Source organism: Magnolia sinica, chromosome 6 (assembly GCF_029962835.1).
Source record: "Magnolia sinica isolate HGM2019 chromosome 6, MsV1, whole genome shotgun sequence".
In the NCBI taxonomy this organism is placed as follows: Eukaryota; Viridiplantae; Streptophyta; class Magnoliopsida; order Magnoliales; family Magnoliaceae; genus Magnolia; species Magnolia sinica.
The window spans coordinates 5,515,419-5,530,873 of record NC_080578.1 but is presented as its reverse complement, the minus strand read 5'-3'; the positions used below and the strand labels follow the sequence as shown (position 1 = coordinate 5,530,873).

The window sequence follows — 15,455 nt, the reverse complement described above, 5'->3', positions numbered from 1 at the left end:
TGTTCTTTTGGCTCTGCCTAATAAATAATTTCATGTTTCAAAACAAACAAAAGAATGAAATTTAAGGGTTGGCGTTGCCCTCCTAGCCTGTTTCCTTTTCTGTGGTCCACCTTAGTTTTGGATCAGGCTGAGTTTGGGGTTCTAGGGGTTTTCTGAGGTGACGCATCTTATGGATAGGTTGGATTCTTGGACATCATGTGGGTCGCAAATCTGCCCGGAACCACCGTAAGCCCACAATGTACGGATACCACTAGACCGTGCCCCTTCAGAAGATTTGCTAGCAAGATATCCATCGGCAATACAGCATCTATCCTAACCCTGATCTGCGATATCCCTCTTGCTTGAGTGTTATCTCTTAAGGATTCTAGCAGATCCGGACACCGACTTGGCAACAATACTCCATTTATCCTAGCCAGCAAGATTTGAGACATGTGGGTTGGTCCAATGGTATCATATCCGAACAACTATCGTCCACCCCTTGCTCCAATGCTTATATAAAGCTCATCACTAGATGATTCGAGATTGCTGGCCATCACCATGAGAACCAGGAGAGATGACTGTTGTTCATAGGAACTAACTTAGAGCATTCTATTTGTTGGCCTTCACTGTCTGTTCTTTCTCCATGTCTTTCCAAAGTTGTTTGGGGCCTTGGATTTAGCAGAAATCTAATGGATGAGGAAATTGATGAATTTGTTAGCATGATGGGTGGATTGAGTAAATATTCTTATTTCACGGGGAGAGAGATTAGTGGGATGGAGCCTTCTTCTTTGTGAGTTCCTTTTATGCCATGTTATCAGGGGATATTTCTAGTCATTCGACGTCTTAGATTGCACATATCCGGTAGAATCTGGGTCCACCGATAACTCATCTCAGAAGCAGGAATATGATTATCCCCAATATGTATGTAACCTATCCCTACGAACGAGGAGACAGTGGATTATCTCTTTTCTCATTGCAGGTTCACAGTGAAAAATTGATGAAAATTCTCAGTTTATTTGGTACCAATGGGGTGATGCCAGGACCACTCAAGGCCCTTTTTTCAAGCAAGGCAATGGGGACCTAAAGGAAAAAAGAAGTAGTAGAAAGGTCGGTGCCTCTCGAACCTCGATGCTTGTACACTTATGGTCGATATGGAATGAGCATAATGACGTAACTTTCTGTAACAAATCCAATCAGTTCAGCTAAATAGTCTGGACCACGGAACACTATCCTGCTTGTACAAGCCAAAATCATTAGTTACTATGCATTGTGTGCATATCCTTAGGTGAGGAACATATGGTTCCTGGTTGCTAAGAGGTGTCACTATTTGTCATTAGATGCATGGTTCCACTGAGCTTCTTCAGAGCCAATGAGGCCACTTTGGCGTAGGAAGTTTAAAGCTTGCATTTTGACATCATTCGCAATAGACTGATTGTTCAGTTGTCACTTGAACCTACTGTTATTCAGATTCATCAATAAACCTACTGTTTCCCAGGAAATAGAATTTTCAAACTCATTACTTCTAATTCCCGGGAAATGAAAATTCAAACTCATTACTTTTAATTGGAATTGGAAAGCAATCGTCACATGGCATCCACCCTTATTCATTCTGTGAATAAGGGTCCAGATTAACGCAAAACCATTTCAACCTGCGCGAGTCTCACACGATACCATTTCACCCTTATTCTAGAATCTTGTATATCCTGCCTGCAAGATTCAGGATGGATAATCCACCGAATGGAGTTGCTATAACCCAATACAATGAAGGGAAAATGGCTGGAGTGGGGCAAGTCCCTCTCCATTCACAATGAGGACGAGTGATGAAATTGCAAATACTATTGTTTCAAGTGGCACTTGAAGTGTGCATAATTGCAATTAGGGGTTTCTGTCATTATAGAGCCACCCCCAATTTGGTCATCTCATCCATGATGAATTGAATGGATTGCGGATTGAGTTGTAGTGCAAAACTCTAAATTGTTGGCACTGTGGGAATTAGGTAAAAGCATCCACCCACCAGTTCGGGATAATTGTACCATTCCTCCACAACAAGCACTATCCAATTTCATGATTTTTTACGATTCTTGTGGCAGAAAGGAAGGGAAAAATATTAGGAATACATGCGTTGTCACTCTAATGTAAATCAAGTCAGCTCAATGAACCTCTTATGTTCTGAAGTGAATGGTGGAGTGGAATGTTGCAACAGGATTCAAGAAGTTGGCCACATGTAGTTGATAGAAGGCTTGGTAATGGTGATGATGTTCTCAAATGAATGGTGCCATATTTCTTAATTTGTTTGGATGCACTGGTGGATTGAAAAGCGATCATTACTATACAGAGAGGAAATGATGAGATTCTAACATAAATTGAAGTGGTCCTCCAGTGTCAATTATATTCCTTGACTGAAAGCAACATAAATTAGGCCTAGCCCCTTGCTTGCTGTGAATACTAAGGTAGACAATTGTAATTTTATTTTATTTTTTTTCTTTTCCAGTTTATTGAAGTAGGCAATTACAACCACTTTCACCCACTTATATGCTGTTTTCCACTTTTAAGGGAGTCAAGATGGTAAATCTCTTCATGAAAGGTGTTAGCTACGTCTGATTCTTCAAAAAAAAAACATAAAGGTGCTAACTACATCCAAATCAATGATGTTCGAAGGAAGAGGATATACAACCACATAAACATAAGTAAGCAACATAAGGTCGTCTGTTCCTGAAACGTAACAGAATTCCTTGTATTAAGAACCCAAAGAATGATCTTACTCACTCATAGTCTGAATCCTCGATATTTTAACTTATTTGAATTGTACCAACTGCTCAAATCTCTACAACCAAACCAGGAATTTATCGTCTATTTATAGCTAAGGGTGATTACTGTAAAATATGTCGGCAGTTATGCACAGTAAGCTGCTTGATGAATCTGTTTCTGTCCCTCTATAAATATTTGGTGGTAACCGTTCGTCACCTAATCAAATTTATAGATTCACAGTAAATTATAACTAGTGGGCTTCAGTGTCAATACATTCTATCCATCAAAGGACTAATAGAAATTTTAGAAATGATCAAACAAATAAATAACAATGCAAGCAATTAATTGTAGTATTAGTTAAATACACAACTATCTTAGAATGACCATGTCATATCGTGCCAACTGCCATGTGCGTCGGTCCCAATTCCCCCTACAAGTCCAACTCGCATAATTAAAGTAAGATAGTAAAATTTCTAACTATTTACTCACTATCAGCACCATCTCTTGGATTAGTTGCTTGCTTCTTCTTCTTCTTTTTTTCTTTTTTTTTTCATGAGACTACAAAATGGGATTTTTTCATCGACGTGACTTTACATTTTCTAGTTGGCATCTTCTTAATTGCAACTCCGATGACTTCACTGACTTGGGTAGATATTCCAGATGGTAGAACCAAATGTGGAAAATCATCATTTGAGTGGATTGTGTTGTCATGTGGCATGTTGACCCATGCCATAGTCAGTGCCATCAACTTTGCTAGCCTGTTGGCTAAGATGAGCTCATTGTCACGTCTTGCTTTTATTTAAACAAATTTGTACAAGAGGTACTTATCAATACCTTGAAATGTCAAATCTCAACATAACATCATTCTCATCGTGAGACAATTAATAATTTACCTTCCCCTCCATCCCACAAATGCATTTTCTTTAATGTTAATGGTGTTGTTGGGTGATATCAATCGACTCATCCCATGGGCAGTGCCATCAACTTCATTACTCTACTGTCCAATGTCTCCAACATGAGTATCATTGGTGTTTCTCGATTTCTTCAAAAAAATTATGTATAAGAGGTACTTATAAGTTATATTCTTTCCCTTATCCATTGACGCATCCATCTAACTAACAACTAAACTCTACTTTATATCCTGACTGAAAATAAGTTATGAATCATAAACATGTAGAAAGTCATCTTCACTATTAGAAATATTGTCAAGGACATTTTGAAAGACTAATCTCATCCTCACGCTACATGTATGGTTCCATTTAGATTGTATACTCCTGTGATAACCACTGGTGGTATCAAATTTGTAGATCACTAGTGGAGAGACAAGTGAGTCCTCAATTATTATAGGCTTGCACCAGGGGTTGGCATTGAGCTGGTACATTTTTACATTGGTTATGGACCAGTTAATAGGGCATTTTCTTGAAAAGATCCCATTGTGTATTTTGTTTGTAGATACATAGTTTTGATTGGCAAGATGAGGGAGGGCATAAACACAGAGATTTATGAAGGGGTACTTTAGAATCTAAAGGATTTTAAATTGGTTGGACTAAACTAGAGTATAAGGACTTCAATTTTAGTAACAATAGGAGTGCAAAAAAGGAATTAGTTAGGATTGTTGACTAAGAAGTATCCCAAAATGACTGTTTTCAATATATTGGGTCATTAATTCATGAGAGTGGAGAGATTAAGAAGGATGTGGTCCATGGAATCCAAGCTGGGTGGAAGAAATGGAGTTGTGCCTTTGTAGTTTTATATGATCATCGTGTACCAATCAGACTAAAGGGTGAAATTTATATGATAGCTATAAGACCGGCCATGTTTTATGAGCAGAATATTGGGTAGTTAAGGAACAAGATGTTTATAGGATTGAGGATAGCTGAAATGAAGATGCTAAGATGGATGAGTGTCATGATGAGGAAGGATAGAAATAGAAATGAATGCATCTATGGGAGCTTAAGAGTAGCGTACCAATAGGTAATAAGAAAATAGAAAGTAGATTTAGATGGTTTGGTCATGCACAACAAAGACCCAGAACTGTACTAGACCATGATGCTCATGTTAGACAAGTAGACCACTGATGCTCGTGTTAGACAACAAACCAACAAAGTCAATGGCCCTGACTATGGGATGGGTCAATGAATGCCACTAAGATCATTTGGCAGTGGTTGCAAGTGCTAATGGTTCACATTACACTGGCCATAGGATGTGTAAATCAATCTTGCCTGACAGTGCCATTGACTTTGATGACGATGCATCTGTGGAGATAGAGAAGTTAAGCTATTAATTATGCCTCGTGATGCAAGTGATTTTATGTCAAGATTTGAAAATTTAAGGTATTGCCATTAGGTCAATGATGCTCGTGTTAGACAATAGACCAATGAACTTGATGGCACCGACCATGCGATTGGTCAATGAATGCCTCTAGATCATTTTTTAGTTTTTGTAAGTGCTAATGGTTTATATCCTAGAAGTCATCAAAAGCGCATACTTCCTTATTGATGCAAGCCCATGGCCCACCTAGGCCCACCATAGGGCCCGCCAATGACGTAGGCCCATGGCTTATCGAAGGGCCTAACATGTCCTGCTTTTTTGGCCTATTATTTATAGATTTAGGGGCCTAAATCAAGGATTATAATTTACTATTTTGGGAGATACGTGGGGCTGATTTTAAAGATATGATTGAAGATCTAATTGATGTGATTGAAGATATGAAGGAAATGTAATTGATATGATTGAAGGTATGGTCAATCACCACTGTTTCCTTTGGTGTGGTCCTCATGAGATTTGGATCTGCTGCATTTTTTGGATAATGCCCTAAAATGAGCTATAAATATGAATGGACGGCATGGATGTAATGCACATTCATCACAGTGGCCCCATAGCCAGGGATCTGCTTATCCACTGAAGCAGCGGCCCGCGTGTCTCGCTACTCTTATTGATTTGTTGAATATTTTCCAAACCTGCTGCTTAAGTCTCCTCAACCTTCCCAAAGTGCTCCTTACTGCATTAATTTCAATTTAATCGTCCTTAGATTTACCGGCTAACAATAATCCAACCCTCAACAGTAAGGGACCTCAACTAATCTAACTATATCCTTGTATCACTATACATCAGCTCGAACTTGAAAGGTAATGGACCCAACAATTCCATATTAGATATTTAGATTTGAATACAATATCATAATGATCAGACAATGAACGTGGGAATCTTCTCTAGACTACACTAGAAACCGATCCTCCAAGTTTGGCGAGAATTTAATGATGTTGAAGCCACCGCCCGGACATCATGGCGCATTCGATCTACTACAAAGGGAATACAATTTTTCCTAAATGCTTGGATCGTACAAATCATACATTACAAAGAGAAGCCAACTATCACCATTGTTCACCTTTAAATAAACTGTTATAGAGAAGAGTCCAATCACGAAATCCACATATACCAAACCATCTGAACTCCAAACAAAGACGATTCCTCCTAATGTCCATCCCATGGAAAAGGAGTATTCCAAACACTGACCATGGAAAAAGGAATCTTTGAAGGCAACAAAAGGGAGATTCTGCATGGGGCTAGTTTTTTTTATTCTAGGGGAATGTTTGTTGTAGTGTTATGTAATGCATTCCCAGGATTGTACCAAGTGGCAGCATAAAAAAGAAGTTATGGTCTCACAAGCTTATAACAAATGTGATAGGTGAGTTGTTTGGAGCCTTGGATTTAGCAGAAATCTAATGGATGAGGAAATTGATGAATTTGTTAGCATGATGGGTGGATTGAGCAGATATTCCTATTTCACGGGGAGAGGGATTAGTGGGATGGAGCCTTCTTCTTTGTGAGTTCCTTTTATGCCATGTTATCGGGGGATATTTCTAGTTAGTCGACATCTTGGATTGCACATATTCGGTAGTATCTGGGTCCACCGATAACTCATCTCAGAAGCAGGAATATGATTATCCCCAATATGTATGTAACATATCCCTACGAACGAGGAGACAGTGGATAATCTCTTTTCTCATTGCAGGTTCACCATGAAAATTTGATGAAAATTCTCAGTTTATTTGGTACCAATGGAGTGATGCCAGGACCATTCAAAGCCATTTTTTTAGGCAAGGCAATGGGGACCTAAAGGAAAAAAGTAGTAGTAGAAAGGTTGGTGCCTCTTGAACCTCGATGCTTGCACACTTATGGTTGATATGGAAGGAGTATAATGACGTAACTTTCTGTAACAAATCCAATCAGTTCAGCTAAATAGTCTGGACCACAGAACACAGTCCTGCTTCTACAAGCCAAAATCACTGGTTACTATGCATTGTGTGCATATCCTTGGGTGAGGAACATATGGTTCCTGGTTGCTAAGATGTGTCACTATTTGTCATTATTGACATTGGATGCATGGTTCCACTGAGCTTCTTTAGAGCCAATGAGGCCACTTTAGCGTAGGAAGTCTGAAGCTTGCATTTTGGCATCATTTGCAATAGACTGATTATTCAGTTGTCACTTGAACATACTGTTATTCAGATTGATCATAAACCTACTGTTTCTCGGGAAATAGAATTTTCAAACTCATTACTTCTAATTCCCGGGAAATGAAAATTCAAACTCATTACTTCTAATTGGAATTGGAAAGCAATCGTCATGTTGCATCCACCCTTATTCATTCTGTGAATAAGGTTCCAGATTAACGCAAAACCATTTCAACCTGCGCGAGTCTCACACGATACCATTTCACCCTTAGGAAAAAGAAGGGAAAAAGGGAAGAGAAAGAAGAGGAATTACCTTCTACAAAAGTAGCAGGAATCTCCCTATCAACAACACCAGTATGACCACGAAAATGGAGAGACCGATACCGATCGGCATGAGGATCGGCTCTCTCAGATCAGAACAGAATGAAAAGAGTTAGAGCTCTACCCAAGTCAGTGAAGTCATCGGAGTTGCCATTAAGAAGATGCCAACTAGAAAATGTAAAGTCACGTCGATGAAAAAATCCCATTTTGTAGTCTCATGAAAAAAAAAAAAGAAAAAAAACAGAAGAAGAAGAAGAAGCAAGCAACTAATCCAAGAGATGGTGCTGATACCGAGTAAATAGTTAGAAATTTTACTATCTTACTTTAATTATGCGAGTTGGACTTGTAGGGGGAATTGGGACCGACGCACATGGCAGTTGGCACGATATGACACGGTCATTCTAAGATAGTTGTGTATTTAACTAATACTACAATTAATTGCTTGCATTGTTATTTATTTGTTTGATCATTTCTAAAATTTCTATTAGTCCTTTGATGGATAGAATGTATTGACACTGAAGCCCACTAGTTATAATTTACTGTGAATCTATAAATTTGATTAGGTGACGAACGGTTACCTCCAAATATTTATAGAGGGACAGAAACAGATTCATCAAGCAGCTTACCGTGCATAACTGCCGACATATTTTACAGTAATCACCCTTAGCTATAAATAGACGATAAATTCCTGGTTTGGTTGTAGAGATTTGAGCAGTTGGTACAATTCAAATAAGTTAAAATATCGAGGATTCAGACTATGAGTGAGTAAGATCATTCTTTGGGTTCTTAATACAAGGAATTCTGTTACGTTTCAGGAACAGACGACCTTATGTTGCTTACTTATGTTTATGTGGTTGTATATCCTCTTCCTTCGAACATCATTGATTTGGATGTAGTTAGCACCTTTATGTTTTTTTTTTGAAGAATCAGACGTAGCTAACACCTTTCATGAAGAGATTTACCATCTTGACTCCCTTAAAAGTGGAAAACAGCATATAAGTGGGTGAAAGTGGTTGTAATTGCCTACTTCAATAAACTGGAAAAGAAAAAAAATAAAATAAAATTACAATTGTCTACCTTAGTATTCACAGCAAGCAAGGGGCTAGGCCTGATTTATGTTGCTTTGAGTCAAGGAATATAATTGACACTGGAGGACTACTTCAATTTATGTTAGAATCTCTTCATTTCCTCTCTGTATAGTAATGATCGCTTTTCAATCCACCAGTGCATCCAAACAAATTAAGAAATATGGCACCATTCATTTGAGAACATCATCACCATTACCAAGCCTTCTATCAACTACATGTGGCCAACTTCTTGAATCCTGTTGCAACATTCCACTCCACCATTCACTTCAGAACATAAGAGGTTCATTGAGCTGTCTTGATTTACATTGGAGTGACAACGCATGTATTCCTAATATTTTCCCCTTCCTTTCTGCCACAAGAATCGTAAAAAATCATGAAATCGGACAGTGCTTGTTGTGGAGGAATGGTACAATTATCCCGAACTGGTGGGTGGATGCTTTCACCTAATTCCCACAGTGCCAACATTTTAGAGTTTTGCACTACAACTCAATCCGCAATCCATTCAATTCATCATGGATGAGATGACCAAATTGGGGGTGGCTCTATAATGACAGAAACCCCTAATTGCAATTATGCACACTTCAAGTGCCACTTGAAACAATAGTATTTGCAATTTCATCACTCGTCCTCATTGTGAATGGAGAGGGACTTGCCCCACTCCAGCCATTTTCCCTTCATTGTATCGGGTTATAGCAACTCCATTCGGTTGATTATCCGAATCTTGCAGGCAGGATATACAAGATTCTAGAATAAGGTCCTAGTTTTCCAACTTAAGCCTTCGTTGATAAGGCACAAAGTGGTAGAAGGGTTATGAAAGCTACCGAAGCAATCGATACCCTAAAAAAAGGGAAAGTTCAAAGAGAAGGAATCGAACATAACATAACCTGGCTCTGGAAACAATCACATGTATCAAACCAAAGAATACCTAAAAAAAGCAGAGAAGGACATTTCGATCCTATTTCACCAACCTGAAAAAGGTAATAGAAGATGCGAAACCCTTCAGGATCTTTGCTGCTCTGGACGTCAACAAGACATCTGATCTTCGAAGTGGTGAAGAAGATGTGCTCGTTCCCCATCACGATCTCGAGCTCCTGCCGGCCCACCCGGTCCGGCTCGGGCCAGTTGTTATCGTCTTCCTTCATTATCTGAAAACCCAAAATAAAATGAATAAAACCCTAGAAAAACCCTAGGAGAAAGAGTAGACCACGCTCTCGGCGATGATTCTTCGGCATTCTTTGAGGACGGCAGGAGTGAGGAAGACTTCCTTGCGAATCATCGTATCGTTCTTGTAGTTGGAGTTGTTGGCGTATCGGAGCTTCCCGTCGGGCCGAAACTCGAACTCGAGGAATTCGTGCCCGAATTTGCCCTTATACCCTACGTAGTATCTCAGATAGAACGCTCCTTGATCTTCCGCTACTGACATTTTCCTTCCTCTTCTGTTTTCCTTCGAGCTTCTCGTTTCTTCCCGTTTTGATTTTTCTCGTAGGGAGAGTGAAACCTGTGGGAAAGATTACCTCGTGGGTACTACCCCGGGCCTAGCTAGAGACGGACACTTCTTGCAGGGGTTCTATGGGGCCCTCTTTGATCTACTTGTTTAATCCACACCGTCTATCCATTTTGACAGATCATTTTAGGGAATGACCCAAAATAATAGGCAGATTTAGTATTCAAATGGCCTGAACAGTAGGTAACAGTGGGGATGAAAATCCTACCATTGAAAACTTCATGGAGGCCACAACAAGTTTGGATCAATCCACATTTATACTTTTTCATTCGAATCCAATAAAATCATATTTTCCATGTATTATGATTGGTTCATGTAATCACCTAAGATGCAGTGGTGTGTGATGATGTGGTTCAATTAAACTGAAAAAATTAGAATTTTTCAACTTGTGGCAAACAAAGGATTCCGATTCTTTCCATTCATCCATGTTGGTTTGACATTATAAATAGATCAGATAGTAAATAAATATCACGGTGGGTTATAAAAAGGTTTCAACGGTAGGCATCATTGTCACCCTGCTTCATTTGGCATGGTCCACTCAAGATTTAGTATCTACATCTTATACAGGCTCTTAACCTAAAATAAATGAACGGTGGATAAAACACAAGAATAAAGGTGACCCCCTAGATCTCCTTCCAGGAGCTTCCGGCTCATGCTAGGTCCCGGTGGGGAGTAATACGCTACCGGCCCAGAGGAGGAGAGTGTATTGCCTCCATGGAAGGGAGATATCTCTATGCCCAGGGATGTGTGGGTCCACAAAGATATTTGTGACAAATCCACTCTGTCCAACTGTTTTGAAAGGCTATAATAGATAATGATAACATGAACAAGTCAGATCCAATATTCAGGTGGGCCACACCAACAAAAGGTGGGAACAGCAATGTCCACGGTTCAAATCTTCCTGAACCATCCAATACCTCTGTAGAATTATTAAAACTCGGATAGGCAATTGGAACAAATATCATTCCAATACAAATTCCCACTGTTTCGTGTGATATAGTACTCCTGGGTTTTGGATCCGACTGATTTTTAAAATCCTTCCCTACGGTGGTCTGTCAAAACAGATGGATGAAGTAGATTTTTCACACCCATCTCTATGGGCCCCACACAGTGTCACAGGCAATCCGCCACCCAAAGGGGTCAGTTTTCATCTTTCGCAACTCACGGTCCTGCGAGTGTCACCGTCCCCTAGGCCCCACATGCTGAGATGATCCTATGATTCGAACCGTCCGTGTTCGTGATACTTTCATACATCCAACTACAATTCTTCGTCGGTTATACTAACCTATTGATTTTTTAGAGTTGAATGCGAGCCACTGCAGATTTTCATTTCACTATTATAAATAAACTAAACATAGTAATGGTCACAATCATCCATTCAGTATAATTTTCTAGCGGTGACCTGTATAACATATAGTCAACAACATGAATGGTTCGGATCATAATAAAATTCAGCATGTGGGCCACGACGGTTGGTGGACCAGAGCGCGATAGAGGAAGTTCACATGGTCGGAAGCTATATGGGGCCCACATGGATTTATGTGGCAAATCAACTCTGTCCATCAGTCTAGAAAAGACCACAATAGTAGGGTATTCCAAAAATCAGCTTGATCTAAACCTTAGGTGGGCCATTTTATATGAAACAGGGGGATTAAATGCTTAGCATTGGAAACTACGTGGGGGCTAATAGAAGTTTCGTATCAGGATGTGTAGACACTGGAAATCGGCGCCCACACTGATTTATATGTTGTGGTAGGTGGTGGTGATTTGAATGGTTTGGAATGGTGATGTAATGTAGACTTAGAGTCGACACTAATCACTTAATCTCAAAATCCCGCGGTTGGCTAGAATCCGCGGAATATGCAAGGTTGAAGAAATTCGAAGATTCTCCTACTTTTAAATTGACTCATAATCTGTCATCCGGGATTCCGGATAAGGGACATCGGTTAAAAAGAGGGAAGGTGTTAGGCACCCTCTCTACTCGTACGAATGTACGGTCTCTACTTAATGTGATAAAATAATCTCAAAGGTTAGATGATGTAGTCGAGATGGGACTAGGCACATGTGGATTTCTGATGCAGTCAGATTCGAGTTTTCAGCAAGCCACAAAGCATACTGCCACAACGTGTCTAGAGAGTGGATGTGATAATGTTTATGCAAAAAAGGTAAAGAAAAAATGACTAGATTACTAGAAATTTCTGATGTAACAAGATTTGATGTACGGCAAGTCACAGAGCATACGTTCACTAAAAATCTAGAAGAGTAGGAGGGTTGAGAAGGGAATAAATGTCATGATGAATGCTTGCATAAAGTAAAAGGAAAAGATTTTTGACTCAATCTTGAGTAGGCTAAGACATGGACTGTAACATGATCAATTCGGGCTAGGCTTGTGGGATTAAGAAGGTCGGGATGAGGCTAAGGGGGAGTTAAAAAAATCTGAACTTGGATGCTTATGAGCACCTCCTCACCCTCACTCTCTCCCTCTCCCTCTCCCTCTCCCTCTCCTTCTCCCTCACTTGGATTTTAAACTCTCTTGGTTGTGTGTCACATGTGAAGCGGGAGAGGGCTATTTATAGCCTTCTCCAATGGCATTGTTGTAATTGGTAGGTAGGTAAGGGGTAAAAGTTGATATGACAACTTGTGATTAGTTGAGGGGAGAGGAATGTCATGTGGCATGCTCTCATTGGCTCTTGGTGGTAGATAGAGGTAGGTAAGATGGTAAATATGGTGGTCTTGGAGGGGTAAATATATAAGAAAGTTGATTTTGGCTATGAGTGATAGGTAGAAGTAGGTAAGATGGTAAAAAGCTGATGTGGCAAGTTATGAGTGGTTGAGGGTAGAGAAACGCCACGTGGCGCATTCTTATTGGCTCTTGGGGCTGGTAAAACAATAAATAAGGTCAGCTAGGGGGTTAAAGCTGATTTTCGGACATTGAGACAACTGTTGCTTGCAGGACACGCGCACCTCACAAGCGGCGATAGCTAAAGTAACGCCGGTGGTAGTTAAACTACCACCCAGGTCGGGCCCGAGCATGTGGGCCTGTGCGGTGTGCTAGTTCATCTGATGGTCCTTTTTTCGCGTTTTTGGTTCAGATGGATATATTCTCATGCTGACCTAGCTCTAATGGATTTTAAGTTTGGAATTTTGAGTTGGGTTGTGAGGTCCTAAGGGTTCAGATTATGGGTTTTGGGTTTGGGTTTGGGTTTGGGTTAGGATCAGGTTTGGGGTTTGGTTTATTGCCCATAGTCTAGATTTACCTTTGCATTTTCAAGATGTTAGCCTAGGTGGGGTGTTTACAGTATGATATTTTACCTGACTGGTAATAAACCTATGAGTGGTTTAAATTGCATATAAATATTTATACCCTTAGGTGGTGAAATTCCACTACGGCATGAGTGTGTGGGTATGTGTGCTTGTGTAAAAAAAAAGTTTCAACGGTGTACGTTTCCGTTCTAACTATTTCGTGTTGTGTGGTCCACTTGATGAACGGAGTGGATTTGTCACATTCATCTCTGTGGACCCCACATACCTTCCTACCACGAGAACTTCTTGTTGCCTGGGAGCGCAAGCATGTCACGTCCCGGAAGAACCGATGCATGAGAGAGCCATCCATACAGTGCACGTGCTAGGGTCATGTATCAATCGAATGTGTCCATCTAATGGGTCCTATCATGGATGGATGGCCTTTCTTGACTCCGCCGTGCTGAATATTTAACAGTCAATCATCTTTGCTCTAGACCGTTGGTTTGAAGCCCACTGATCAAGTGTTTATGATCATCCTCTTTATTTGTATGTTCAACCATTTAACATCGCCGATATGAGAAATGATATGGGCCGTTTAATCTATTGGCCAGATATTGAAGATTTAGGATCTTCTTTAGCATTGAGTTTTAGTGTGTGGGCTATCCATTGTAGGGTTGTAATTAGGAGTGCACACGGGTCGGTTCAATTCAATTATGGGGTGAAATCGGAACAAAACCGTTCCATACGGTTCTAGGATTTTCGGAATAGGAATCGGACTGTTAGCACCCTGGAACCGAACCAAAACCGGACCAAAAAAACCGGTTCAGTTCTGAATCGTTTCCACGGTTCTGGATTTTTTGGAGAGAGAGAGAGAGAGAGAGAGAGAGAGAGATATGACACCCTAGAATTGAACCAAAACTGGACCATGAAAACCGTTTCGGTTCCGGATCAATTCCACGGTTTTGGATTTTTTAAAGAGAGAGAGAGGGATGAGCAACGAGAGAGAGAGAGAGAGAGAGAGAGAGAGAGGATTAGGGGCTGGCAAGAGGAGTAGCGAGAGAGAGAATCGGTGACAAGGAGATGAGAGAAGGGCAGGGGTAGCCGCACGCACACAGTAGAGTCGAGTAGACTTGGGGCCAATCTAAATGGTTATTTGATTTTTGGAACTGGAACTGGTGCACTCTATAATTGGATCAAATTAGACCGTTTGATCGGTTCCAGTTCAGTCCCATGATTCTGCAGGTTCCATATGCATCCCTAGTGATAATATCACCCTGTTCGATTGGGAACCATCAGCCACACTTGCACCACTGGCTATTCAACCTAACTGGGTCATGAGGCTGAGGGCAATGGGCCTGATTCAAAGGTGTGCTGGGTGCAATAGAAGCCCATCGGTACCGGTACAAGATTCCATGAGTAAAGGGCATGGGGCTGCATGTGTGAAACGTAAAAGGGTCTATCAGCCACACTTGCACCACTGGCTATTCAACCTAGTCGAGTCATGAGGCTAAGGGCAAGTGCTGGGTGCTTTAGAAGGCCATCGGCACGGTACTAGTGGCAAAATATGTGTCCGAGGTAGGCCATTTTTATCAGGTCGCACCTCACATGAACAGGGAGCGTATTAGGTAAGACCCCGACCTCAGCCAAGACGGTGGCCCTTATCGTGGGGCCCACCTGAGCATGGCTGACGTAAAAATTGGGCCAACGCACTTATCAAGCGGGCCACATGTGAACGTTGAGCGTGGGAGCTTATGTTAGTTTTTTTTAGTCTTTCCCAACCACACATTTTTTTCATATATCAGTGTGGCCCACCTAATGAGTGGACCTACTTGATCATGGGTCAGGGCACTTTCGTTGTAGTCCTAAGCAAATAAATGGCCCGATCCCACACAAGTGCCAGGTGAGCTCCATGGTATATTTATTTGAGCCGTTTCATGATTAAAACATGTGATGTACCCCAAAACACACCACGAATTCATAAGCTAACGGTTTTGGTGCGGCCCCGGCCTCACCCAAGACGGTGTGGCCCTTACCATGGGGCCCACCTTGATGTATGTATTCTACATCCATGCCCTCCTTGCACTTTTCCGGATCATTTTATAGGATGAGCCTGGA

General features: G+C 40.8%; 1 protein-coding gene across 1 annotated transcript; it reads right to left on the bottom strand.

The window, feature by feature from the left end:
- Window positions 1–9,424: 9,424 nt before the first annotated feature.
- Window positions 9,425–10,762, bottom strand: LOC131248043 (protein mago nashi homolog). The gene is made up of 2 exons (XM_058248083.1): window positions 9,798–10,762; window positions 9,425–9,738 (listed from the first exon to the last, which is right to left on the bottom strand). Exons 1-2 carry the CDS (start codon window positions 10,014–10,016, stop codon window positions 9,448–9,450), a joined length of 510 nt encoding a protein of 169 aa, XP_058104066.1. The 5' UTR covers window positions 10,017–10,762; the 3' UTR covers window positions 9,425–9,447.
- Window positions 10,763–15,455: the final 4,693 nt, after the last annotated feature.